This window comes from Ixodes scapularis, unplaced genomic scaffold, assembly GCF_016920785.2.
Source record: "Ixodes scapularis isolate PalLabHiFi unplaced genomic scaffold, ASM1692078v2 PGA_scaffold13__105_contigs__length_92229423, whole genome shotgun sequence".
Taxonomy (NCBI): Eukaryota; Metazoa; Arthropoda; class Arachnida; order Ixodida; family Ixodidae; genus Ixodes; species Ixodes scapularis.
Genome location: NW_024609839.1, coordinates 51,201,131 through 51,228,799, shown reverse-complemented (window position 1 = coordinate 51,228,799; position 27,669 = coordinate 51,201,131). Strand labels below are relative to the sequence as shown.

Sequence of the window (27,669 nt, the reverse complement as noted above, 5' to 3'; positions counted from 1 at the left end):
TGCAACGTGCAATTCCACGCCATTAAGATTGCCGGTCTGGGCAGCCTACTGATGGGAGCTCGTTCTGAGCATGCGCTCTAAACGGCGCCCTCAAATATAGCGTCGTTCTCAGTTACGTAAGTTACGTATCTGGTATGCGGGACAAAAAAAAATAAAAAATAAAATAAAACATTTCAACCAGGAATGTGCGAGAAAATATAGGAGAGGCAAAACAAGAACATCTGATAGTTACGCATTCTTCGTAAACCCCTTTCAGCGGCGTGGAGAGATCAAAACGATGTTTTACCGCATAGCAGAAGTGACGATATTCAAGATGGTTGTGCCCTTGTGGAAAAGGTGTATAGGCTCGCTGGGGCAGTGGCTTCCACCGTGTGCCCAACCTCTGATGAAACGGGCCACAGAACGGCCGTAGCCTTTTCGGTTTTAACCGAGAACACCCATTAAACATCTGTCGATCGGTGTTATGAATATTTTCTTTTTTTCTCTCTCTCTTTAGCTAGAAATGTTTTGGTCAAAAACTTCGCTTCGAGTTTCTCTTCAGACTTCATTTTTTTTCTTCAACGATACTTAATTCCCGTTCTTAGCGTCCGTCCGAAACAGATCACCGAAATACACCGATATTTAAACAAACAAAAAAAAAATAACCAAAACACAGAAGAATATCCGCTGATTTCACGTACGTATAAACAAACACCGAAACTAAGCAATACGTATTAGAGAAATAAGCGAACAGATTTGGGCACGAGTGTTGGGTCAGAGTTCGTCCGCGGATTACGTATTTTCGAAGATAGGCGCCGAAAAAAACACAAGGATAGGAAGAGACGTAAACACTGGCGCACTCGCAACTAACATTTATTGAAAAAACGAATCCCTTATATAGCCGTGAAAAAAAAAAAAAAAAAAAACTTCGTCACGACTCGGCACGTTTAGACCCGTTTCTAGAAAATCAAATTATTTTGTCGATAAGGTACTTGGCGTGTCACTTGTGCACATCTTGCACTTTGCTTTGATTTCAAAGGCCTCGTGGAGCTCCCTGGATATCTTATCTGGGTATCTGGCCACAAATGCTGTCTTTAAATGACGGGGAGCAATGGCAGCGGTTACAGTGTGTTGCCAGATGTCCGGATGGGGTTGCTCGAGTGGCCGCGTCATGTTCACGAGCGCGATCGTTGAAGCATCGGCCATTCTGACCGACGTATACTGACCCGCATGACATTGGGATTTGATAAACAACTCCCGTTGCGTGCCCTGTGTATTTTTTGCAGTGTGCAGTTTTGCATTTGTTTGCAGCATCAGCGGAAAAATTGATTTTGCGGCAGTCCTGACAGCTTATTAGGAGCCGAGAAAACCACTGATATACGTCGTAGCGATCAGTTATACCTCCTTAAGGTTGTGGGTAATGGAGTGCATGGACGGAATTACCACTGGTCTAACTGTGCTTTTTTTCCCGAGGTTCCCTTTGCATGTCTTTCATCTTCCTGATTAGGCTTTCCGCCACCTCTACCAGAACACTTGGAGGGAAACCAGCCCTCTGCAGGCGCGCTGCCTGTTTCTTGAAGTTTTCTTGCGCAGTGTGCTCACACGATTTTTTGATGGACGCCTCAAGACACATTGAAGCGATCCCTCGTTTGACAACCTTAGAATGGGCTGAGCTGTATGGGAGAATGCCCTTCTTGGAGCGCGGCTCGTACGTCCAGCATATGTGATCCCCTCTGAGGCTCAGTCTAAGATCTAAAAACTGCAACTCGTCATTTTTCGCCTCTTCAAGCGTGAACTTCAGGCCTTCACCGCAAGACTTAAACATATCTAGTATTAATTGGATTTCATCGCTAGCCTCTGTAGTCGTCTTGCTAAGAACTAGAAAGTCATCCAGATATCTTAAAAGACTTTAAAACTTCCCTGTTCAAGAAGTTTGTCATAGACGTTTCTCCCGCACCTACTTAGAAAAATACTGCACAGTATGGGTGCCACGCGTGAGCCAATGCAAGTTCCCCTTCCTTGCACGAAACAGTTCCCCTTCAAAAGACACAAAAGTATTTTTTAAGTAAAAGGTTAAAAGCTCCAGGAAGTGATCCACGCTAATGCCACACGTGCTCTGGAACGGCACAACGCCGTTAAGATCGATGCTCTCCCTGACGGAAAGATACAACATTTAGAGACACAGCATTTCTGGCCAGATACCCAGATAAGATAGCCAGGGAGCTCCACGATGCCTTTGAAATCAAAGCAAAGGGCAAGATGTGCACAAGCAACACGTCAATTGCCTTCTCAACAAAGGAATTTGATTTTCTAGAAACGGGTCTACACCGTACCTAGTCGTGACGAAGGTTTTTTTTTTTTCACGGCTATATAAGGGATTCGTTTTTTCAATAAATGTTAGTTGCGAGTGCGCCAGTGTTTACGTCTCTTATCTTCGATCTTCGCCTATCTTCGATCATGAACGAACTGGCCCAAATTGCCATCTTATTGCGTATTTTCAGTGAGGACACACGAGCCCCAGTTGAACGCTGGCACAGCGGTCGCGTCTAGTCCGCGCCCCGCGTTGGCCTTCTTTAAATGACGTCAGAATTTCAGCACGACGGCCTTCTTGTCTAGGAGGTGTCGCCTGGAGACGCTTGCTCGACGCGACATGCCAACAGACGGAGCTCGTGACAATTCATCTTTTTTTTTTTTTTTTTGTGATTGATCATTTTTTTTAGTAATTTTGTAATCATTTGAATACATTTATTTGGAAGTTATCACAAGAGTATTCTTGAAATAAGTAAAATTGTTGGTAACCTTTCTAATGGCTCCCTTTGTTTTACAGGTTTCCGACCAAAAAATCCTCGAACCAAGTCTCTAATAGGAGAGTGGTTTATCAAAATTGGTCCATTAAAAAAGATAAATAGTTCATTATTCGGTAATTTTAACTCAATCATGGAAAGTACGAAAATATTAGTTTTCAAACCGGAAGAAAATCTGTCACGTTCAAAATCCGAAGTAATCTGACGAGTTACCCTTTTCAAGAAACGACCAATTACTTTTCTTTTCAAGTCATCGATTGATCTGATTTTATATTTCTAACCAAGAGTAATTGTAACTGATTACTTCTTTGAAGTAACGTGTACAAGACTGATGATACCAACAACGTCACGTCTACTGCGCTACCCTGACTCCAGGGAGGCCGTTGCCGAATGTGGGGACCACACTCCACCCCGAAGACGTTCCGCCGGAAAGATCAGCGCGATCGCACGAGAACTTTGCCGGTATGCACGGCCAAAAAGCTCACGATCGAGTGAATCCCACGCCATCGGGCTTTACGTCGACGAGCGGGCCCACCTCGCAGCACAACTACGGTCTACCCGCTGTCTCAAATAGCGGCCAGGCTCTTTAAATCGACCGCAAGAATCGGTTTCTTAACCTAGCGTGGCCAGGCTCTTTAAATAGACCGTGGCAAACATGTTGTGCATTTTTTCTATAAAATTTGCAAAGAGCGAACTTACCCGAGGAAAAAGTAAGAAAAGAAAACGGCTTAACTCCAATAGAAACGCAGCGAAGCCAACGGTCTTAAAACAATACGGCGCCCTATTGTTTGGAGACCGCGGTGGCTTCGCTGCGTAAAAAAAAATGGCTGGGTGGCGTAAGCTACCGCCCGATCCAAAAGGCTCAGCCGGATTCATTCATCCATCCATCGCCTTATGAAAAGACAAAAAGAAAGAAAAAAAGACTATGGCTGCCTGTAGAATGGCCATGAAAGGCACCGTTTCACTCATTTGCGCAACGTCGGCAGTCCCTGTGCGGCTCTCTGGGTTTTCCTATCGTAAACCGAGTTCATACTCGAAATCGTAGAAAACACACACACACACACACACACACACACACACACACACACACACACACACACACACACACACACAAACAAACACACACACACACACACACACACACACACACACACACACACACACACACACACGCACGCACGCACGCACGCACGCACGCACACGCACACGCACGCACACACACACACACACGCACACACACACACACACACAAAAAAAAGTCCTGTCGCATGTTACTAGTGTGATCTGTGATAAGTATATTGCAAACCCTACGTCAACGCAATTTTCCAGCATTTAAAAAAAAAAAAAAAAGTTAATCACGAAAGAAAAAAATTAACGATATTAGTCATACAAGTTTGAATCGTGAATTGCAGTTCTGTAGATCCACCTGATTTGCATCTGAATACGAAGAAACCGCGCTTTTAACTTCCTTTAGAAGAAGAAACATTAAAAGAAAACGCGAAACATAAGGGCTTCATATTGACATATATTTTCCGCCAGTGCTTCGCTGAGGCTAACCACACTTTATCTCGACAGTTTCTTTTTTTCGGTTTTTTTATATATTATTATTTTGTGCGTACGAGCGAGGACGCTCGATGCTTCTCAGAATACACCAGTTCCTGTAAAATGTCGCATTCTTTAAACGCACAAGTTTTTTTTTAAGGCTGCGGTCCCACGGCAGCCATCTTGAACAAGGCGTTAGTTCAACCAATAGATGGCGACAAGCACCCGTGGGGTGGCCGAAACATTGGTTCACAGTGGTATGGCTCGAGCACCATCACGTTCCCCTCGTGGCCTTGCTCGCGCCGCTGCCAGCTGTGCTCAGCTAGCTCAAGTAGCGTGGCCCAGCAAACGGATGCATGTAGGGACATGCGGTTCGGCGATTGTAACTGGCTTTCGCAATAAATCTTACCAAGAAGGAATCAAACGTTGATTGACGTGTCAATATTCTATCAATGAAAATTTCCTCTGCAGGAATGCACGCTCAGTAGACTCAATCTTCGAAGACACCAGTGGAAGCGGACGTCAAGTAAACTGCTTCGCGATTTACGGTACTTATCTCACCATTTTAATGACGACTAAAAAAAGGTCACGAAATATTGTTTCACGGGGTCCGGAAGATGTTGTAAAGGCTGTTACATTATAGTTCCCAGAAAACAAACACCGTTGCAATATTTTCGGAAGTACCGACACAGATAACGTATTAAGTACAGCTTAGGAGGAATATGATGAAAACCATCAGAAGAAATAGGAAGACGTTTATTTGCAATGAAGACGCTATAAATGAACCGCGTTTAGCGACGGCAAGTTATGAGCATTCGGGAATTTATAAGTTGACGTGATTGCTAACTACGGACATTCGGACAATGAAGACCACTTTCATCGGGAGATGGTGTTGCGGTGATGACCTGATATCGGACGACTCATGGCAGGCGGACAAGCAAGTTTCTTCTCAGCGAATGGTAAGTGTCCAGTGTCAAGCACAACACGTGGCTACAGACGTTGTCGACGTTTCGAGCACTTACCGCTTCCGACAAAAGTCCTGGCACCTGGGCTAACTTTGTGGAAAGACTCGAAGTCTTCTTTGAGTCCAACGCCATCATGAACAGTAACTGAAAACGATCCACTATTAAGTCGGTGGGTGGCGAAACGTATCCACATCGGCGGAGTCATGGGCGATGCGTACTCTAAGTGGCTGGAAGTTTACACGATGCCTGCCACGACGTCCAAACACGTCATTGACGTTCTACGGTCTCTTTTACCTACTTTTGCCCTACCGAAAATACTTTTTTTGATAACGCGCCAAATCTTGCTTCAAATAAAATAAACAAGTTTTTGAAGAAACAAAAACGGCATCAGGCATCACATTAGTGCACCATACCATCCTGACACTAACGAGCAAGCAGAACCGATGGTGTGCGAAACGAAAAAAAGTCTTTTTGAAACTTACGGAAGAAGCAGTTCAGTGAAGAATCGCCAGGTTCTTGTTCCGGCAGCACGCGACGGGCTCATCTTACAAGGAAAAAACCCACCGAAGCAATATTCGGCGGACGAAGAGCCACACCCCTCGATCTCATGATACTATGGCCTACTAACAAAGATTGAGAGATTCTCAGATCGGGAGTAATGGCAGTTTATTCGGTCGGACAACTCGTCTACGTGAGGAATTTCAGCGGAAGTCGGGCCTTCCATGTAAAACTTGAGTAGAAAAGGCTCTATGTTGGTTGACCAGGAGGTGTCATCTCTCTGAATACGTTGGATATCAATGCCCTTAAGTGTAAATATGACTAAATCACAAAACTCTCTTTGTGTATTGTGTAACTGCCCTTGTATTTGATAGTATAAGCTATGGTGGTGATTTGGACCTTTCACACCATGGCTCCTTTTTCTTATTTTTCGCCTCATACTCCTTTGCGGTTTAAGTGTGCTTCAAGAATCTTTCGGAGCGGGGACACTTTACGTCTACAAGGCCATTTGTTCCAAATAGTCAATCAGGGAATGCTGCTAGAAATCCGTCCCTCATATTAACGAATAAGCCGCACTTCTGCACAGTGCAGTTTTTCTGTTCCACGTGCAGTTGTAAAGCAGCATCCTCATTGATTCCACCATATACTGTTGCGGGTGAAGAAAGTCTTTGGGTACACGATACTTGAAACAAGTCTGGCACTGTGCGTTGTGGTTCGACACCCACTAATGGCGTCGTCCTTATAGAGCCTTATCATTTAATCATTACCTCGTCACCTCATATTGCTTTTCATCAACAGTAAGTACAATAGGCTACCGCCATATTACAATCCAAGAATTGAAAAATTTAGTCGTTCAGTCCTTCAACAAGTTTATTATTTATATAATGTTATTCCGTTACATTACCTCGAGACGATCGACGTCCATCGTCGATTTTCAAATACTTATACCTGTATATAAATTAGACGCACAAGGGGGGGGGGGGGGTCGGTCGGTCGGTGGCCGAGTGCATGGTCTAGCGCACACCAGCTCGGGGCACTTGGGGCGAAAGCTCGCGCTGCAGAATCCACCCCGCCCCTGCCCGTTTCGACTTGGAAGAGCATCGTACCGGCGTGCGATAGTGTATCACTACTGCGCGGTGCACGTTAAAGACCCCAGGTTTGCGGTTGTACCGCATTGGCTAAATTGCTCATCTACAGCTGAGACACCAGACGCCCACTAAGGCAGACTAACTTCCGGCTGTATAAACATACATACAACAGTTTGCAATTAGACGCATAATAACAAAGATCACAGCGTGCCGCCTCTTTTCTTTGGATGCCTTCTTTTTTAAAACCAGCGCAGGCTCGTGCGTTCTCTCTTTTGAGACGGTTAAAACGGTCGCACATAAAACCCGCGTTTCTCCTACCCGCCCGCTTCCTCCTCTCATTATGTGTATTTGGTTATAACTAAATAAGCTATAATAATGGTGTATGATTCATATTTACTTTCAGTTTCAGTCAGGGAAAAGGAGTTTCGCGGGAACTAGAGCCAATAAATGAGCTGCGCTTAGAGTATCGGCACTCTCTTCCCCAAGAGTGTTGTGAACGCCGCCATTTTGGTGCTTGTGCAGAGCAGGCGCAACTGCCGATCGTCATGATTCAAAAGTGCGACATCCTCAGCATTAGATTCTGTGTTAGAAAGGTCACGTAATGTTGCTTTGCTTTGTCGCAAACTGTTTAAAGTGGAGGACGGAAAATCGTTTCTTGTGATTTCAGATAAAGCTTCAAATAACTGGCAACCATGATTTTAAGCCACAATAAGGCCAAGTGTCGCTACTCTGAAGCATAGCTTATTTAATGACACTATTCATGCTCTTGTTCAAGAGGCTTGTAATACCTGGAGGGGCCATGACGTAAACCCCGTGGATTCCACACCTTTTGACCACTGCCTCTTCTTCATTTTTCCCGGTTGTGCAAGTAAATTTGCTACGGTGCAGAGTAACGACACTTGGCCATATTGTGGCTTAAAATCATGGTTGCCAGTTATCTGAAGCTTTATCTAAAATCACAGGAAACGCTTTTCCGTCCCCCACAAACGTTTAAACAACCCGCGACAGAGCATTGCAATACTGCATCAGCTTCCTAGCACCTCGTCTAATGCTGAGGAAGTCGTACTTTAGGATCATAATGATCGGCAGTGACATTTGCTCTGAGCAAGACCCAAAATGGCGGCGCCCAAAACAATTTTGGGGAACGGAGTGCCGATACTTTAAAGCTCAATTAGTGACTCTAGGCATAAAATGAACTCGGGTGTATTCTTTTCCTCTTCGTCTTCGTTGTTTATTGATTTCAATCATATCGAATAATGAACACATTATATCACGCTACGCTTGTGTAATTATTTGTCTTAGATTTATCAGCCTGACCCAGTACTTAAACCATTCAGTTATCGATAGTAAATCTTCCAATATATTTTTTAAATGTTAGGGTAAAACACGGAGATTGATGATGATACAGACGCCAACGCCGCCCTCGAAAATTTTTTGAACATTAGAAATCAGCAGTTTGTCTGCCATCCGCCAGGTAGCGCAACAAAACACCCAAACAGTTTTTAATTGTTCTTAAAATTAGCTAAGCTGTACACCTATTAAAAAACCAAAGCAAGATCATTGTGAAAATCGAATACATCGCAATGTATATCTATTCCATGCAATAAATGTTATTATATATCAATAAATATGTTTGATGTCCATAAAAGATATGTGTCAAAAACAGGTAAGTTTGAAGGGCTCCTGGAGCGTTATGACTTTGAAGATGAAAAAACGCCATCGTCCACCTCTTGGACAACCATTGTAGCTCTAAATGTTACAAAATATTTTATCATAGTTTAATTATTTCCTCAGCGGCATTTGAAGTACCATGACTCGAAGCACAAAAAAGTGCTACGTTTAATATAAAATATCTAAACAAAAAAATTTTTACACAACATTAAATTTTTTTCTGCATATTACCAATTATAAGCACTACATCTGTAGCTAATTTCATTGCCCTAGCGCGTGCCACTAAGAACATATTTGTGCTGAAAAATGTCAATTTTAGGGCATTATTTTGAGGGACGAAAAAAACAAAGTGGTGTAAATACCAAAAAAGTGTATCGTTATATTCTGCTCCGACATCATCTTAACAAAACTGCTATATTGGAACCGTGTTATCTTTAATGGATCGTTCATAAAACATGAACTAGCGGAGCAAGTGAGGGTTCGCGCCATCATATTCGCAACGCTACAAATGCGCATGAACAGTAAAAACCAACACATACATAATGTCAAATGAAAAAGGATTGCATTGCCTTTCGAATGACATCAATCTCACAAAACAGTATTTAAAAGAAGGTGCGTAATGACCCACCAAAAAGTACCTAAACTGTCGCATTCAGTGGGACCGTGGCCTTAAGAAAAAGGTAGAAGATAAATCTACGCAAGAAAATACGTGAAACGAAGGCATTGAAGCACGCCACGCCAAAGTGGTTGGCAATAACATTGCAACATACGCTCGCTCGTTTAAAAAAAATAAAAAAAAAGAACGCGAGCAAAAAAAGACAACATGCAAAGCAAGTGCAAGAAAAATTTAAACAACCGGCCGAAGTAAACGTAACTAAAAAATGACAGCCACCCTCCAGACGAAGCGAATCCGCAAGCCCACACAAATCCACGCACATACACTTTTTTTTTCCTTCGCGTACTTCGACTCTCCATGGTAACGGACAATACATACCCTGTGTCGGGCTCGCGACGGTCCGCAGCCAACACTACCAGCCATCTCCGCCAATCAGATGCCGTGTGAGTGTCACATGACCCGCGGGAGGGGGCGCAGCGATTCGCGGGGAAACGTAGTCACGAAACTGTTGTACGGAGCCGCCCCCCCCCCCCCCCCCCCCCACAAAAAAAAAAAAAAAAAAAATTGCAACATTTTTTTTTTTTTTATTATTGCAAAAATAAACTATGCATCGCCGAACGCTCATTCTGCACCAAAATGTAGCGTTAGAGGTCGGAACCAGACGCCAAAATTTCAGTACGAACGAATATCTTATTCAGAAAGTTATAAGTGATTTTCTGAACATTTTCAATGAGAAAATGGGGCCCATTTTCGCCCGTTTTGGGTTTCTGGCGCCCGTAGAGCTCCATGTATTCGAAAGCTCCATCGGCCGGGATTTTCCCATTGAAATTTTCAGAGAATCACTTATAACTTTCTGAATAAGATGACGGTAAGCGCTGAAACTTTGATAATTAATTACTTCGGGCCTCTAGCGCTAGATTCTTTCGGAAAATGAGCGTTCAGGGAAGCTTAAGTGTTTACGCGTTTTATTATTGACTATTTTAACCTCCGCCTTCCAGGGTGGGCGAAAACAAAGAGTCGGAACCAATGCGATCCAGGCGACACTACCCGTAGTTCCGGATGCGAATATATCTGCTCGCTCCTTTATCCACGGACTATCCGTGCGCAATATTTCCTTAAAACGCGCGAAAGTTACACCTAACGACAGGTTCCGATCTCTCAGAAAAGTAGCGGTTAACACGTTCCTCTCGAACTCCCGGAACACATGAAACGGGAACTAGTAGTTCCAAGACTGAAAAGGAACGAGAAACGAGCTGTCGTTCCTGTTTCGGAGGAACTGGACTGGCTGAGTTGGTATACGTAGCGTCTGCTACAGTCCATGCCAAGACTATAAACGGAGCGCGGAACGTATGACCCGGGCCGTTGGCAATGGAGCACGTTTTATGACGCAACCACGACCCTCGGCTCCCTTTAACCGCCATCTTCGTCAACCCCGGTTATTCGTTTTTCTATTGTTCTTTTGCTTTTTTACTGCTACTATTATTATTATTATCTTATCACAGTCGTTAACCCGGTTATCCGTGACATTGGTGCTGTCTTCGGGCGGAGAATTTACGGTGCAATCCATAAACCAAGCGGGCGGAACGCGGGCTTTTATTTTATTCAATTGTTTATATACAACTTCCGCCTTAGATCCCCCCCCCCCCTTTTTTTTTTTTTTTACGTTTCCCGTTATATGAGCAGGACACTTTACTGCGATGAGCGGTGGAAAAATCCGCAATTCTGGGGTAACGAAATATCGTCCGATCATATGGAATCTCGGTCAGATACCTCACGCGGGGAAAGCTCCGAATTTATTGAAGTGCCAGTGGTGCGAGATGGAGTCTCTCACACGCGCGCAATATTGACGGAGGCAATTGACGAACAGAAAGGCCTACAGGCTTACTATTTAAAACACGACTTTTTGTTTGAAGTTTTTCTTTTGGTTATTATTAATTGTAAGAGAAGGTTAACTTTTACTAACGAGAGCTCGAGATATCAATCCAGAAGAGCAACGTGTAGGAGTGGTAATCCCGTCAATTAGAAAACAGATGCAAGAAGTGGATCTTAAGTCAGTAGAAAAAGGCAAATGAGCAACAGTTGAGAGTGTATTTCTCTCGGCACGGCGCAAAGCAAGACCGACATGCAATAAAAAAAATTAAAATAAAACATTGGGTATCTTCTTCGGATAAATACATATGGTACGGATATTCACGTGCTCTCTGACGTAATGGTGCCATCTGCAATCACATCACGTGAGATCATGACGTCAGAGTTTCACGTGGAGTCATTGTGTCACGTGACGTCCCGTGGTGTCACATGAGGTCCCAGTGCCACGTGATATGTCATGGGGGTGTCACCTGCCGTCACGTCATGTGATACCATGGCGTCACCGTTTGGCGTCACGTCATTGTCACGTGATGTCACAGTGTCACGTGACGCCATAATGTCGCATGAGGCTCCAGTGTCACGTAAAAAACGACTCGACTCGACTCCTGCGACTCGGCACAAACAGCTAAGGAGAAGTTATTGATCACTTGGCACTCGCCTCTGTCAATTCCGCTGCCTATAGTAACTACTGTACGATGATTAGTACGCATAAACTAAAACTGCGAAGTATCGTTATCTTTTTTTTAAAAATTAATTTAGGCTTCGTTTGGGACTTTTTGTAACCGACTGAAACGACAATCCGAGAAGATAAAAGCCAAAGTTGCAGGCGTTTAAAATCCTAGCGGCGGTTGGTCGCATTAGGTCGCACTCGAACCTAATTGAAGACGTGACCGACACTGAAAGATTAGACTTCCCAAACTTTCTCGAGTTTCTTGGGGAAAGCGAAAGTTGATAATCGGACCAACAAGACGGTATTTGGTTGTTGTTTTTCTTTTTTTGCATCAGGGTTTGTGCGGTCGGGTTGTAAGAATGCTAACACCACGCAACAATAATGAAAAGAAAAAAAAGTGAGAAAGGGAACGAGTTTAAAATAAAAACCGCCGCTTTATTCACGACGACACTCGCCTTCTGAATACTAAAGCGGAAAATTCGGCACGTTGAAGCGAAGTAAATTTGATTGGCTTATGCAGTTGAATCGAGAACTCTACTTTTGACGAAAAAAAAAAGTTAGTAGGAAACTGTTATATTGGAGAGAACCACATTTTCCCTGGGGCGAACATGAAAACAAAATAGCAGGAGAACTGGTCACAAAAAGTGTTTCTTGGGGAACCGTTAATTGGAGAGGATAAGTTATCATTGCGACGGGCGCGAAAAGAAAAACGCACATAGTACAACAAATAAGAGGATATATAATGGTGGAAGGAAAAAATAGGAGTGTCTGGATAAGTAGAGCTTAAAAGGTGGGGCAACTGATATTTCTAAATAAATCTTAAAGCTCATTGCAATCATCCTTGGGCGGATTAAACTCAAGTAAAAATTGTGGACGATTTAAAATTACCGATATATTTCGTCTACAAAACTGGTCCAAAGCACTAATTCTGTTATCGCGTGACACGACCCGCCGGAGTAACTCGGATCTATAGGGTGGTCACAGTCACCAGGCTCGATCTAAAATGGACCTTAAAAATCGACGCCTGCACGTAGCAATCTAAACTTTTCGTCAAAGGTGTATTTCACAGGTCGTTTTTTTTTCTTGTAAAATTACAAAGCGTAGTTCTCTTTCTATATAAAATAAGGCCAATAAACTTGCCAGGGTCTACGGCGGGCAGTGACGCAGACGACAAGGGTTCAGTAGCGGGGTGTGTTTGGCGTTCGTATTGATATATGCCGCTACCTCCTTATCGCGACAGCTCGCGACAATTGTGGTTTATTAAGATGCGGACAATAAAAGCAAAACTTAAAGTAAAAAAACCCGTCTGCATACCGACGGCGCTTTTGCTGCCAACGCATTTTGTCTGCGTGTCGTCTGCTACTTTGCTTTCTTTCGCTGGTCGGCTGCACCTTCGGATTCGGACGCTGCTCCCGGCGCCATCTATCAATGCGAACGCCAAACACACCCCGCTACTGAACCCCTGTCGTCTGCGCCGCTGCCCGCCGTAGACCCTGCCAAGTTTCTTGGCCTTATTTTTTTTTTTTTTTTTTTTTTTTACAGAAAGAGAATTACGGTTAGTAATTTTACAAGAAAAACCGACCTGTGAAATACACCTTTGACGAAAAGTTTAGATTGCTACGTGCAGGCGTCGATTTTTACGGTCCCTTTTAGATGGAGCCTGGTGACTTGGACCACCCTATATTAATTTGGGTAAGATTTCGAACGCAGCCTTTGGGACGCCGGGCCTCCAGCACGCGCTCGTAGCCTTTGGGCGGGCTTTGGCTGCGCATGCGCGTTTGAGGCTCACGAGACGACAAAGCGTAGTCGAAGAAGCACGCGTTGAAGGCCGCACAACTGAATCTCTTTCCCGCCGTCCTCATCCTGTCAGAGGAACGCACGAAAACAAAAGTAGGCTTACCTTTGGAGCTGGGGCCCTGTGCCTTTTCTACGCAGTGGCAGTTACAGGTTAAGAAAAGTTTTCGAGGGAAAGGAGGGCTGGGGAGGAAAAACCAAAGGGAATGCCGGAGAGGAGGGTAGAAAACCTCCTCCTTTCTCCAGCGTTCCGTCTGCTTCCTCCTCCTCAGCATTCCTTTCCCTCGAAAACTTTTCTTAACCTGTAACTGAGTATGGTCTGTTTATAGAAGACGTGAAACTGCTTTGTTAAAAAGACACTAGATCTGCGTGTCAAAGAATGTTGCGGATATTACCAGACAGTCGCCGGTATGCCGACATCACGATGGCCTCTTGCAGAACCTGCACGCAAAACTGTCAAGCATGGCGTCGTTTTACGCCGTTTTCAGGCCCAAGCAGACGGCAAACCAGAAACACTGAATATTCTCACTGCGTACATTGTGCCGCAGTGACTTCGGCCCGAGATAATATAGGTGTTATTTTCTTCCGAAACAACAGTAAATTATTTGTTCCTGTGGTTTTAGAGCCGGAATCTGCCTGTTACGGTATTTCCCTGGTGTTCTTTTCTGTCTTAAACTAAGCAGCCAGCAGATGGCGCTACGAGTTTCGAAACGGCGGTAGAGAGCCTGTATTACAGAGAGTATGCAACTGCAACAAAGCGTGGAGTTGGTCTAGTTGGTTGATCATGTTAAAGTAGAAAGTGTAAACAAACATCTTTGTGTACTCCTTCCAGCTGTCTTCCATCTCTTCGCGCTGTTTTCTTTCTTTTCTTTTTTTTCCTCTCCAACGATCAGGGTCACCTTGTTTATGGGCCGCGTTTGCAATACAAGCTGCCAGGAGGGTGATGAACGCGTTGGTCGTCTGCGAGCGTCTTCGCCTTTCCACCGTGCTTTCCTCCTTGCCGTGCGAAAACGCAGCGCATGCACAATTGAGACCAAAGACCACCCGCCTCTTCCTTTGCCAAACGCATATAAACTCGGAGACTGGCTCGCAGACACATTTGGAGTGTTGCTCGCTTCAAACTTTGGCAATAAATGAAAATGAATGAAAATGAATGAATGAAAATGAATAAACCAAAACCGCTAAAAGCCGTTTGCGACAGAATCAGTATTCCACTCGCGCACGTTTGTAACCTCATGTTATCTACGGGTGTCTTTCCAGACAAAATGAAGCATGCACGTGTGACGGTTATACACAAAGGTGGCCCAGTTAGTGACTTAAACAACTATAGACCTATTTCTGTACTTTCAGTTTTTGCAAAGATAGCCGAACATATTATAAATAAAAGACTTGTTAAGTTTTTGACCTTCAAAAACATTTTAGTAAAAGAACAATTTGGTTTTCAGAAAAATAAATCGCCAGAAGTTGCACTTCTTGGAATTAAAGAACAAATTCTCGAGAACATAGAACAAAAAATATACACGCTTGGTATATTTCTAGATCTTAAGAAGGCTTTTGATTGCGTTCAGCATGAAATACTTTTACAGAAACTTCCGTTTTGCGGAATACGCGGTATTTCCTTATCACTGATTAAAAGTTACCTCACTACAAGAACGCAATATACAGTAGTAAATGGAGTAAAGTCAGACGTTCAGTACATAAAGTATGGGGTTCCTCAGGGGTCTATTCTTGGTCCTATATTATTTTTGTTATATATTAATGACATTGAAAACATACATGGCAGTTCAAATATAGTCCTATATGCAGATGACACAAATATTTTCTTTTCTGGCTCGAACATCGACGACCTCTTTGGAAAGGCAAAACAGTGGTTGCGGGGATTAGACTTATGGCTTAGATCTAATAAACTTTATTTAAACATAGAAAAAACAAAGTACTTACTGTTTAGACCAAAAGGAACGATACCACCTTCCAATTTGCAATTAAAATTCCAGGACTCTTATATTCAACCATCTTCAACCATTCGATTCTTGGGGGTTTTATTCCATGAAAATCTATCATGGACGCCACATATTGATTCTTTGAGAACAAGTCTTTGTCGAGCTGTTGGTGTCTTAAATAGATTAAGATATTATCTTCCAACAAAAGTGAAACGTCAAATTTATTTCGCTCTTGTGCAATCCCGCATAAGTTACTGCCTTTTAGTGTGGTCAACGACATCCCAAACAAATCTAGACAATATTGTATCCATACAAAAGCGAGCATTGCGAGCAATTGGTAGCATACAACTTCTTAAAAGTGCCACACCATATTTTAGGAGATATCAAATACTCAACGTAAGAAATCTACATCAATATAAACTATCACTTGAAATTTGGCGGCAATTTCAGCTCGATAAATTGGTGTTCTATGCTAAGTACCACGCGAAAGATAGCCCGTATAATTTAAGGCGTCATTTATTAATAAAATCGCGTTCGCGAACGAATTATGGAGACCAGAGGTTGAGTTTTTTGATACCAGACTATTTAAACCAATACCCATATATTTTAGCTTCATTGGAGTGCGTCGATCACTCTATCAATATAAAAATATTGTAAAAGAATACTTACTCACAGGGGAATAAAACCGTATGTGTTTTAAGCAAAATGCTTGGAATGATAAGTAGCAATTGTCCTTTCACGTCCTGTTTTGTGATGTATTTGTTTTGTTTTGTATAGATTTTTAGTTTGGAGTGAAATTGTGTCATTCCTCATTTATTTGTTTTTGCTACCGTTGCTGCCAAAAGGGTGGCATGGCCCCGTCAGGCATTTATGCCTTTTGCCATGTCACCTGGGACATCTCTGTACAGTTATGTCTTAAATAAAAAGTTATCAATCAATCAATCAAAACGATCCGTTTTGAAAAGGCTGTCTACTTCTCAGCCGCCTAAAAAAAGGAAACGACGGCGTGTTTACCCTCCCTTCGGGCGGAAGGGGGAGTAGCCCACTGAAGTTGCACAAAGCGGAGGAGGCTATGATTGGGTACGTAAAGTAAAACAAGAAGATGGTCCTCTTGGTGCGTGACATGGCAGCCTCTGGATACGCCTAGACTTTGACGGATCCCTGTCCCAGAGTTACTGCATGTAAATTTTGTTGACTTTCATCCCTCCATCTCCGTCTTCTTACTTACTTATCGATATCTCGTTCTCTTCCTCCCTCTCCGCATCTCTCTCTATGTTTCTTTATTTTCGCATTCTCTCTCGATCGTTTCTTGAGGCCCACCGAAGCACTAAAATTTGTTGTGCATCGATGCCGTTCACTCGCGCTGCAACTCTCTTTCTGCGTGTGACTGCTGATGCGGAAATCCGAGAGTCCAGGATGAGCTACACCGCCTAAAGCCACCTGAAGCAAAAGTCAAATACAATGCTTACCTGCTTCTCAGAAAAAAAAAAAAAAAAAAAAAAAAAAGAGTCGAGATTTGGATTTGACAAACTTTGCATCAACACTGCAATGTGCAACTCCCAGCATTCGCGAACCGGTGATTCAGTAGACGCCATTGTCTTCAGCAGAACCATCTGATCAATCCGTCAGCACCGAGTCTTTTTCAATCCCGGAAGCCACTCATTCGAATGACCTCGGGGTCTACGCCGGCAAGTCGGCAAGGGGGGCGGGCTATTTCGGGATCGTTACCCTTCTGTTGCCCAAACTTGTACGCTAAATTAATCAGGTTAGATTACAATTTATAATTATTTAAGAGTAATGCTTTAAATGTTTTCTCGTCCTTCGATCTAAATCTTCACGTCGATGTTTGTTTTTCATTTTTAGGTAATTACATTACTGGAAATTCTTTTTCTTTCAAAATTATTTAAATTATTGTTGCCTCTAGATAGCCGAGTTTTCTTCTCATACACACGATGGCGCGGCCATGCGGCAATACAGCACGGGAGGACACGTGGTTGACTCTGGCAGCTCGCATTGAGTCGCAGGAGCCGCAGGTTTTGTCGTCTGCCGGGTTACGTGGAACGAAGGACACGGTAAACTACTAGATTTTCATAAAGACCTAGTATGTTTCGCCAATTTCGCGATTTAAAAATAAGCACGAAACAGTTTGTCCCGCAAACAATTCACCCCATGGTAACGACTACACCACGGATCATAAAAATTTGTGACGGCGAAATAATTCAGAAACTGTTGATTTCCGAGTTGCACGTGCAGCACGGCAATCTCAACGCAGCACGTTGAAGCCCCCCACCCTTTCCCCCATACACACACACACGAAAATCCTTGGTGCGCCAATGTCACCCACTGATCTCTAATGCAGTAGTAGCAGTGGCGTAGCAACGAAAGAGGGGGGGGGGGGGTGCCAAGCCCCCCCCCCCCCCTTTACTGGTTGGATGCAATCTCGGGGAGAGAAATGCTGGGGGGGGGGGGGGGGGGGGGGGGGATGCTACGAAACACCTAAGGGCCCCGGATGCCGGGTGGCCCAGCTACGCCTCTGAGTAGTAAACTGGATCGAGGATCGGGAGCCCGTCCGTGGCACCACCGGCGGCCACTGCTTGATACCAGGCAATACACGCAAGTCTGTGGGAGAAACACACAAAGGTAGGAATATTGAAGCTTATATGCTGCTATCATTATATCGAGTTCGGATATTGAAGCGGTATTCTTCAAGCGTTCAAACATCGATTAAAAAATGAAATGTGCCGAGGCACCACTAGCTGTGCCGGCGTCGCTTACTTCAGTTGCTAAATAAACGACACGTTCAACAAACGTAACGACACGCTTTGAGTTTTAGCTCGTAACAGAAGCCCTCACTAGAGTTCCAAGCAAAAGCTAGAACCAGAAGTGCTCTGTACAAGCGCTTGAAACGATGCAAATGTCCCCAGTAAAGGCCCTCTAACCTATCGTCTGCTAGGTTCTGATTACTTCGAGATCACCGACGACATCACATTGACTCTCGGCAACCCTCGACCCACCGATGAATTATCGCAGTCTCGGCGATTTGACAACCAACCAGCTGCTCTTAAATTTGGCGGGAGATCGGAGGCGAGGGAGGAGGGGAAACCAATGTTGCCATACAGAGCCCGCAACGTGACAGTTCGACGTCTGGGACACTAGCGCCACCTCGCGAAGTGCGTGCGAATTTCACTCTTTCTTCGCAGCGAAAGAGGGCGTCTTCGCCACTCATCCCACTAATCCCCCACTGTTCGTCTATGCTCCATCTTGATTCATGGCAGAAACACCGCCACGACGCAACTCGCAACAAATTATTTCGATCTCTCGGACGATAGCAGTTCGCTGACTCACGAACCTTCGCCAGCAAGAACAAAAAACGACGACCCCCGTGTAGAGTGCATTCAAACCCCTACCACTTCCGCGACAATGTTCCGGAGAAAAGCGGCCCTGCACACACGACCGACGCCTCCGACGTTCGAGGCGATCCAAGAAGACCTCTACTGTGCCGCCGACGACGTCGTCTTCAGCGTGCTTCCCGACGGCAGCAATCTGGAAGCGACCAGCGACAGTGCGGCCGCGGCCTCGGGCGAAGACGGAAACGGGCCCATGAGCGCCGACGCAGCTTTCCTCAAAGTAAAACACTTCATGGAGATGAGTGAAAAGATCGCGGGTCTCGCAGAAGTGCTCCAAAAGAAGACCGAACACCTCAAAACCGTCAGAGACGATCTGCACAACGAGATCGAGCGCGTGAAGAACTCTCTACAAAACGTGAAACCTTAGAACTTGTTTACAACAATTGTTATTATTTATCATCGTTAAAGAAAAGCGGCTCGACTGTGCGACTGCTGCCCGCTACGTGGGCGGGGAACGCTGCTGTGCTGTTTATGTTGTTATGTTCACATCAGACCAACAGCGGACGACGCTACGCAATAAAGTTCAGCCAGCTCGTGTGCATCGTTCGTAAAATAGTCTCGTGAAAAGAAGAAAGTTCATTTGAAAAATCACGTATTCTCGGCAGAGTTGGGTTTCAGTTTCTTGCGCTGCTGGTCTTGCAGGAACCTAACCACTTCGGGCGAATGGAGCAGTGCCATCTTCTTTTTGTTGAGAACTTCGGTGAGTACGCTGCTCTTCAGGTGCTCCGCGCCGTTTCCACTTTCCTTGGAGTCAGCGTCGTCTTTCTTCGACGATTCCCCGGAGCAGTCGCCGTCCGAGACAGTCGGCGATTTCGAAGTGCTGGCCGCAGTGCTGTCCTCTTCCATTGTACGAGTGCAAAAGTCGAAAGACTAGGCTGGTTCAGGTACGTCCCGATGCGAAGTAGACGCCCATCAGACACACTGTCGCGGGGTTGAATGACGATCCTTCCCTACCTACAACAATTCTCGCAGGCGGCCATTGCTGCCGCCATTGCCAACGTTCGTAGCGTCCCCCAGCGCGGAAACCCTTCCGGGGTTTAAACAGAAACTCGAATTCACCGAGAGCTGTGCGGCTTACTTGGGATGCGAAACATAGAAAGCTCCGCCCAACGCAGCGATTTCATTCGGTCGAGGGTTACAAGACATTCTAATAAATAGAAAAGAAAAAAAATGATGAGCCATTCCACTTTGTGAAGGTGGATAATAATACTTTATTCGTACTTTGGAGGGGTTTATCCAGGCCATCCAGGCGCACAGGAGCAAAAGGCAGTGATGCCCATACCAACGAAGACGGACGTGACACAGAATTTTGAACAAAAATATGAACACATTTATTGTCTTGATCGGTGGTCATCGTGACGAACGGTACGCACACACATATTGCGGACAATCGCCGCCCCGAGAAGCCGGAGGAAACTAGACACGCGTGACGGGACCGCCACCCGGCGGAAGGAAAGGAAACTAGACACGAAAGCGGGGGCTTAGAACGACAACAAAGAGAGGATGGTGCGCTTCCCTCCTCCTTTCCTCCTGCCGCTGAATTTGTTCTTGGGTGAGGTGACACGAAGTCATTACGTCATTTTCCCCGCTAAATTTAGTGGGGAAACTGAATTGGTGTTGACGTCACATGACATCAATTTCCCCACCAAATTTATCAGAAAAATTTTCACTAAATTTAGCGGGAAAATTGAGGTCACATGACACAGTCGTGACGCCATTTTTCCCACTAAATTTAGCGGGGAAACAGAATTGGTGTTGAGGTCACGTGACGTCAATTTCCCCGCCAAATTTAACGGGGGAATCAATGTCACATGACACGAAGTCATAACATCATTTCTGTTGCCTCACACGAAAAATCTACGGGACCCTAGCCATAAACAGCCTTCGCTATAAAAACCTGGTTTACAACCACACACACTCCAAGGAATTCATAGTGGAACCCCATACTGTTCACGGGATTAGCGGCACAATCTTTAGGCGACGCCCTCTCATGGTTTCTGCCTGTGACATCAAGATCAGGATTTGCTTCAATGGAATGTATGAGTGTCAATCATGACAATGGTTGTCTGTCACTCATCATGAGTTGCAAATGACAGTGCGCACAAAAAGTGTGGTGGAAGTTTGTGGGCATCGCAAGCTCAAGAGCAATGCTGTCAGAGTTGTCGAGATCCGACTGAAAACCTCATAGCGGGCTCATAGCCAATTGTGGAAGGTCAATGATAGCAACACTCTTGGTTGTGCATGTGGCCAGTAAAGAAAGAGTTGACAAAAAGCAAGTGTATCAAGATTACATACAGTGTATGCCATGCACTATGACTGCACTGTCTGTAGCTGGTTTCCTGCATGCTATTTCTCACCACAAGTCCGAGCGAAGCAAACATTACAAGCACTAGCAGGCCATCTTGAATGACGCATTCACTTCATAGGCCAGCTCAAAGTGTTGAGCTCACTCTTGTAGCTTCTTCACTCACACTTATTATAGCTTCATGACACGGAGTATAGTAATAAGGTTTTCTGTAGAAGAAATATGAAGGAAAAGCAAGTTGCTAGTAAAATTTATTGCATTCTATACACGGTTTTCACTTTTATGTACAGATGTAACTAAGAAAAGAGGGGCTATAAGTCATTGTCTTTCCGCCTTTCCTTTTTCTTCTGCTCCTGTTCTTCTTGAAGTCTGAGTTCTTCGTCAAGTCGTTCTTTGGCCCTATACACCTGCGAAGACAAAGAGCACACGTATTAAGCTTGATGGACAAGGGCATATACAAACACACTAAAGGAAATGACAGAGACATTCAATACATTCATGGTACTGCAATTCATTTGACTACTAGCTTGATGACGATCATATTGATACTAGCCGAGCCACCAAGCTGACGTAAGCACAATATAAACGGTCGACCACTCAACAATATGAACTGTCGTCAAATACCGAGCAGTGCCAACACAAAGGTTGGAGAGAACTGCGAAAAAAAATAGGATGGCTGCTTGTTAGGTCAAAAAGTAGAAAAGCATAAAGAAACATAGTAGGGAAGACCCTTGTTTGATCTGACAGATTGGCATAGGAGCAGCACAGGGGTCTGGTGGAACCCCATATTTTTAAAGCAGACGTGCCGCTTTCAGTGAGCCTGTCAGTGCTGTTGCAACAAGCTTTACCATTTTGTACCAACACATGTCTGTATAGCTTCACCGGTTTGCACTGGCTTTTAGGAGAACCGGTCGACTCGGAGAAGCACCTCAGTGGGCTCAGAATTTTGCTGGGGATGGGCACTCGACATATCCTTTGCTTACATTTCAAAAGTAGGTGGAGTGCGCTTATTGCGACATGGGTACGTGCTCGGTATTTTACCCTATGCGCTCATTCCTTGACCTGCGCCTCCAAGCAGAATTTCACAAAATCTTCAGCCAGCAACCTCTGAGGCTACACGAAGGCCATCTAATGGTCTTGAAATAAAGAACAGTCCTTGTGCTTCACCATGAAACACAAGACACACAAAAAAAAACCTAAAGTTGGACTTCTTTTTTTTTTTTTTTTTCACGAATGTGCCATAGCAAGCATAGAAGGAAACTGATGTCTTGTGCGTGCTTAAATGCCCGTCCACACATACACTACAGTGTTAACTTAGAGCTGGAACTAGTGCTGACATTGCTGGTGCAGCAATGACTTTGCACTATTGTAATGATACAGCACTGCATCAGGGTTAAGTTATGTTCAAGTCAGCACTCCTAGTGCCACAATATGTGAACTGCCCTTTATGAGCATAAAGACATTGTTCTGAGCTTGTGCCTGCCAAAGCTAAAAGGATATTGGTTGGAGGTCCATTTAACGAGTCTTATCATAGCCTAAAGGCAGCATGAACAATGTGCCAAAGTTTGCCACCTTTGACTGAAGGTAGAAAGAACCGCCTTTTGCCTTGTCATTCACTTGGAACAGGTGATCGTAGTTTTTAGCAATCTTCTCCGGATCCAACTTCTCCACATTCAGTATCTGTAGGGCTTCCTGCAAAGTCAACAAGAGTACTTTCAAACATAACCCCTGCCCATTTTGATCTGGATGAGTATTGTACCGGTGTACAGTCGTACATCACTACTGCAACATTAATCAACGCATAACAACCTTTTTATTTTTTTCAAAATTAAATTATACATTGCCTGAACGCTTATTTTTTGCCCAAATCTAGCACTAGCAGTTCAAACCAGGTGTCAAAGTTTCAGCACTAACCATTACCTTATTCAAGAGTTATAAGTGATTTTCTGAAAATTTTATTTTAAAGTGGGCAGAAGTGGGGCCCACTTCTGCCCACTTTCGGTAACTGGTGCTATTTGCAACTCCAATGCCCTATAGATGGCAGGGCAGTAGTTCCAAAGATGATGGAAGAGACGGAGACAGATTTTCTATGCACTTTCTCGCTGATGCTGGTCAGTGTGCTTAGTTTATTTGGCTTCAAATGCTAAACGGTCAGGGCGGAAGCATATCACAGGTGTTGGAGAAATGACGCGGGTTAGGAAAATGAGCTTGTTCTTTTTCTAGAAGACGTGGAAACATCACAGAACTTGCAAGACTTTGTGGAGGGCGAGCAAGTTTTGGGTGCCGGTTGCGTCATTGTGTGGCACAAGATTCTTTTGATTGGTGAAGATATTGCAGTGTTTGCGCTCTGCCTGGCCACCAGTGCTCCACAACGTGAGCCGTGCAGGGTGACCGTCAAGCCCCTTTAGAACAGCGTTCACAGTAATGGTATCTGTGTCAGAGGCTTACAGCTCACTGCACACCGCCGCTGTTTAAGTGCATCGCAACACAATCATTCTGCGCCGTGGTTACTAGTGGGCAATTTTAGCATAGCGTAGCTGCAGGCTACCATGCAGTGAGGAATTGCGACCAGAAGTTAGCGCTGCACCTCTGAAACGTGATTTTTAGCGCGCGCCAAAATGTTGCCATGCTTATTGTAGCCTGCGGTAACATTGTGCAAAAACTTGCATAATAATGCCATTGGTGTGTTTAAGGGTTCTATGTATTGATCTGTCAAAATAAATATTAACATATACAGTATTCTACACCGGCACACTGTTGTTCGCATCGCCGCAACCCGCCTCACCAAAACTGCCCGTCCTAAGCACACCTCACGATCAATTCTCTGGTGCTAGGAGCATTTCTTTATTTGCCTTTGTAATTAACAGAACGCAGATATGCATAGTCTGTCTTTTAGAAGTGCTTGGAGCAAACTGCCGTGTTTCTCGTCACGGCCTTGCAGCACACGAAATGCGAACCCATTTCTGATGTCTATTGCTCAATACACTGTTGTCCGAGCAGTTCTCTTTTACTTTGTGGGAAAAATAAACTTTTCGAAAATTGTACCCAAGAGCTTTGCACTACTTGGGGCGAGCTTTTGCCGTCCCGTTGTGCACAGATTGTGCTGGCGACCACAGGACCCAAAATCCGCAACGCATGCAGTCTACGAAAAGTCCCGTGAAATGAGACATACCGGTCCTTCATGTAACACTGTAGCAAACCGAACCACAACAATTCCTATTTGAACACGCCCGGTTTTTCCGTGTATACTTGTAGAAAAATCCACTCCTGCAATGGCCAGTAGGCCGACAGTATCAATAAATAAATAAATAAAAACTGCACGATGCACAAACACGCCATGGAAAACAACAGCACCAAGGGCAACAGTCCCTGCCACCGTATCCGCCGTCATCCCCGCTCCTCTGGTTCTTCGTTTGTCCTCGAGAGGGCGAGCAACGGGCTGGTGTTGCGAATAGAGCTCAGTGTGTCAGAGAGCTCTGTCGGCCGCCATTTTCCCATTGAAAATTTAAGAAAATCAAGTCTAACTTTTGAAAAAAATAATGGTTAGTGCTGGAACTTTGGCGTTTAATTTGGACCGCTAGCACCACATTTGGGCAGAGAATGAGCATCCGGCGATCCATAGTAGTTAATTATTGCGGTAAAAGAAACCCTGTAAAGTTTTGGGGGGCACCCTGTAGGTTAAAGACTCCAGACTAGCAGTTGTACTACTCTGGTTAAGTTTCTCAACTATTGTACAGCGGAGACACCAGGTGCTTATTGGGGCTGACTGAATTCCAGCTGTCTAAATACACACAACACAATTACTTTTAAGAAGAGTGCACATTAGTAGCTTGTTGCAGAGAACTCAAAGACCTCCATATACTAGTCACAGTGCACTGTACTAACTCCCTTTTGGAAAGAATATGCTTCAATTTTATGAGAAGAAATGTGAACCCATATAAGTTGAGGTAAGCAACAGTCCTTGCTCTGTGCACATCAACTGTAGTGAAAAAAAAAAGAAAAAAAAAAGTGCAGTAACTACCATTTTATATTTTTTTATTACAGGCTTTCCACAGTTTTTGGTCTTACAGGTCAGTCCATGTCGCCTCATGATGCCTTTAGAACACACATATTAAATAAGGAATGGGTACCATACAATGTTTAATAGTAATATTCCTTATTCAGACTTCTTAAAGGGTAACTACTCAATTCTGAAGATTTTGGGATAATGAGTGATTTTGCATTAAAAAGCCCTAGTAAAAGACACTATGTCATTTTCTTCGCAAAAAAAATGGGATATATATTTTTAATTATAATTTTAAACTCTAGCGGAAACCGAAACTTCGGCTCCATTCAGCAACATTGGCCTCGGGGCGCCAAAAACATGGCTGTCACGTGGTACGAGATGTCACGTGATCCTCTAAGCAACGACGGGCGGACGCGTGCCAGGGGCAAGTGTCGTCTGCACCGCACTCTTCACCACGTTTTAATGTCTACCACATTCAACGACATCTGAACAACTGCGGCGTAAGTCTGCGCACATAGTGTCCGTAGTGGGGACGAAAATCCGAGAGACAACAATCACAAATAGTGAGACGACGATGGTGATTCCGACGCGACAGAGGGCGGTAATGGCAAAAACCACGGCGGGGCGGCCGGACGGCTCCCAAGAAGCACGCTGTGCTGGCGCACCAAGAGGAAACATTGCTGATGTCACCCGTTTTGCTTGCCCGGAGAAGTAGAAACAAGCAAAAGGGGGCAATTGTGATGATGTTTAGCTCAATGTTGGCTACGCCCACGCTGTATGTAGCCTTGACTGCGCTGTTGGTTGCACCTCAATTCGCCCACTCGAGTAAGCCAATTTCAGCCACTTGGCTAGTTGCAAAGTTCGCCGGACCGTTTAAGAAACATTCAGACAGAAAAATGTCATAATATTTGAAGTGTGGTCTTCCTAGGGGATACTGAAGAGGAGTGCATTGTTTTTTTCAAAAACAAAAATGAAGCAGAGTTGCTCTTTAAGTCGGGCAAGGTGGGAGAAAAAGGAATTTTACTTGACAAGATCTCACCAACCTTGTACATTGCTCAGCAAAGGAGTAGCCAAAGCATGGCACAATAACGTTTATCAATTTAACTCTATTTTACAGAAACACTAACGAGGATCTGAGACAAAAAGCTGCAAAGAAGAGCTTAATTTGGTCTGGGATCCAAGACAAGGGAGAAACGAGAAGTTAGGGAAGTACCAAAACACAAACGATTAGCTGAAAAAAAACAGAGCAATTTCATCATGTCAACGACTAATTTCCTTAACAATTTCACTGGCATTCTTTAATAGGAATTCGAAACGCCAACTTTAGTAACGACGCCTAAGCTATTCACATTGTTGCGATACTTTCAATAAGCAAACAAAGTGGAAAAAGAAAAAATTAACTACCTGTATGCTCATGCCCAACTTTGCACTGGCTGCAGCCCTCTGCGTGTTACCGCCTCTACCACCGCCAGCTTGCTGCGCGGCAGCCTGGCTCGCTGCAGAAACAGCCACATGTAAAGATATTAGAGTCAACGATACTCAGTAACTCAGCTTACCGCAAGAGTGGCGCGCACAAGGTCAAGGCGATCGCACGTACCGGCGTATTCTTGTTGAAGAGCCCTGGCAAAAGCTCTGGCCACAACTTGAGCTCCAACAACAATGACTTGCGCTAGGTATTTAGCCTGCAAAGAAAGACACGGGGTGCTGACGGTTAGCGAGCACGCAGAATTCACAAGCTTTCCGAACTTCGTCCACAATCGGGGTCTTGCGGCATGCGGCTTTTGCGGCCCGCGCTTTAAAAACGCGAGCAGTGGTGTCCAGTAAGAAAATAATGAGACAAAAATTGGGCAAGCTAAAAGGCAGTTTTCTTACCATTTTTAGTTATTCGGGAGTCGCGTGTCGTTTCGTGTTATCAATGAAACACCGTGATGAAAGAACGGAGCAAAGACATGGTGCAATTTACGGCATGGAGGACGCCATCTTGATTTCTCGGTGTCGTTGATATCGACGTCGATTGGACACGCCACCACGCCACCCACAACGAGCGTCGCCAGGACATTTCCGGAGAAGTGCGCCACAAACTTACCTAGGCATACAAGCGCTTTCGCAGCTATGGATAGAGGCGCCTATCGACACTGTTGATAAGTCAACAGCTGATGTATTATCTGGAAAGTTACGAATATCAGTAATTATTTCGAATACTGTTTGGGTTCACTAACCAGAGTTCACGGATGTTCACGGGAGCGATTGCGTCATTTGCTTGTATCCACTCCTGCTGGGGCCAGTAGCATTTTTAGATCAATAAAAATATTTGTTAAAAGCCACCGCCCGTAGTGTTTTCTTACATATGCCGTATATAAAGACACCGTATTCCTCAGCCCCTAAGCGCGGGGGGGGGGGGGGGGGGGGGGGGGGGGGGGGGGGCGTTAATTGTGTTGAGACTTCAAAGCTTACAATTTCGGTAGCAAATCACAACTTTTTTTATTTCGTAAACACCGTGAGCATTTCTTTCCTT

General features: G+C 44.5%; 2 protein-coding genes across 2 annotated transcripts; one reads left to right on the top strand and one right to left on the bottom strand.

Annotated features, from left to right (window-relative positions):
- Nucleotides 1-18,532: 18,532 nt before the first annotated feature.
- LOC8037167 lies at nt 18,533-19,384 on the top strand. Its single transcript, XM_002404319.4, has one exon. It carries the CDS (start codon nt 18,857-18,859, stop codon nt 19,208-19,210), a length of 354 nt encoding a protein of 117 aa, XP_002404363.1. The 5' UTR covers nt 18,533-18,856; the 3' UTR covers nt 19,211-19,384.
- A 2,004-nt stretch (nt 19,385-21,388) lies between these two features.
- LOC8037166 (mitochondrial import inner membrane translocase subunit TIM16) lies at nt 21,389-27,165 on the bottom strand. Its single transcript, XM_029966868.3, has 5 exons — nt 27,027-27,165; nt 26,752-26,836; nt 26,559-26,650; nt 22,721-22,840; nt 21,389-21,555 (listed from the first exon to the last, which is right to left on the bottom strand). Exons 1-5 carry the CDS (start codon nt 27,027-27,029, stop codon nt 21,460-21,462), a joined length of 396 nt encoding a protein of 131 aa, XP_029822728.1. The 5' UTR covers nt 27,030-27,165; the 3' UTR covers nt 21,389-21,459.
- Nucleotides 27,166-27,669: the final 504 nt, after the last annotated feature.

Excerpts from the sequence above, each read along its gene's own strand:
- LOC8037166 (XM_029966868.3), bottom strand. Across the intron at positions 26,651-26,751 it reads TCTTCAACAAGAATACGCCG|CGAGCCAGGCTGCCGCGCAG; the intron begins GTACGTGCGATC and ends CTGTTTCTGCAG. Across the intron at positions 22,841-26,558 it reads AGTTGGGCATGAGCATACAG|GAAGCCCTACAGATACTGAA; the intron begins GTAGTTAATTTT and ends TTGACTTTGCAG.
- LOC8037167 (XM_002404319.4), top strand. The coding sequence starts at position 18,857 with ATGTTCCGGAGAAAAGCGGCCCTGCACACACGACCGACGCCTCCGACG.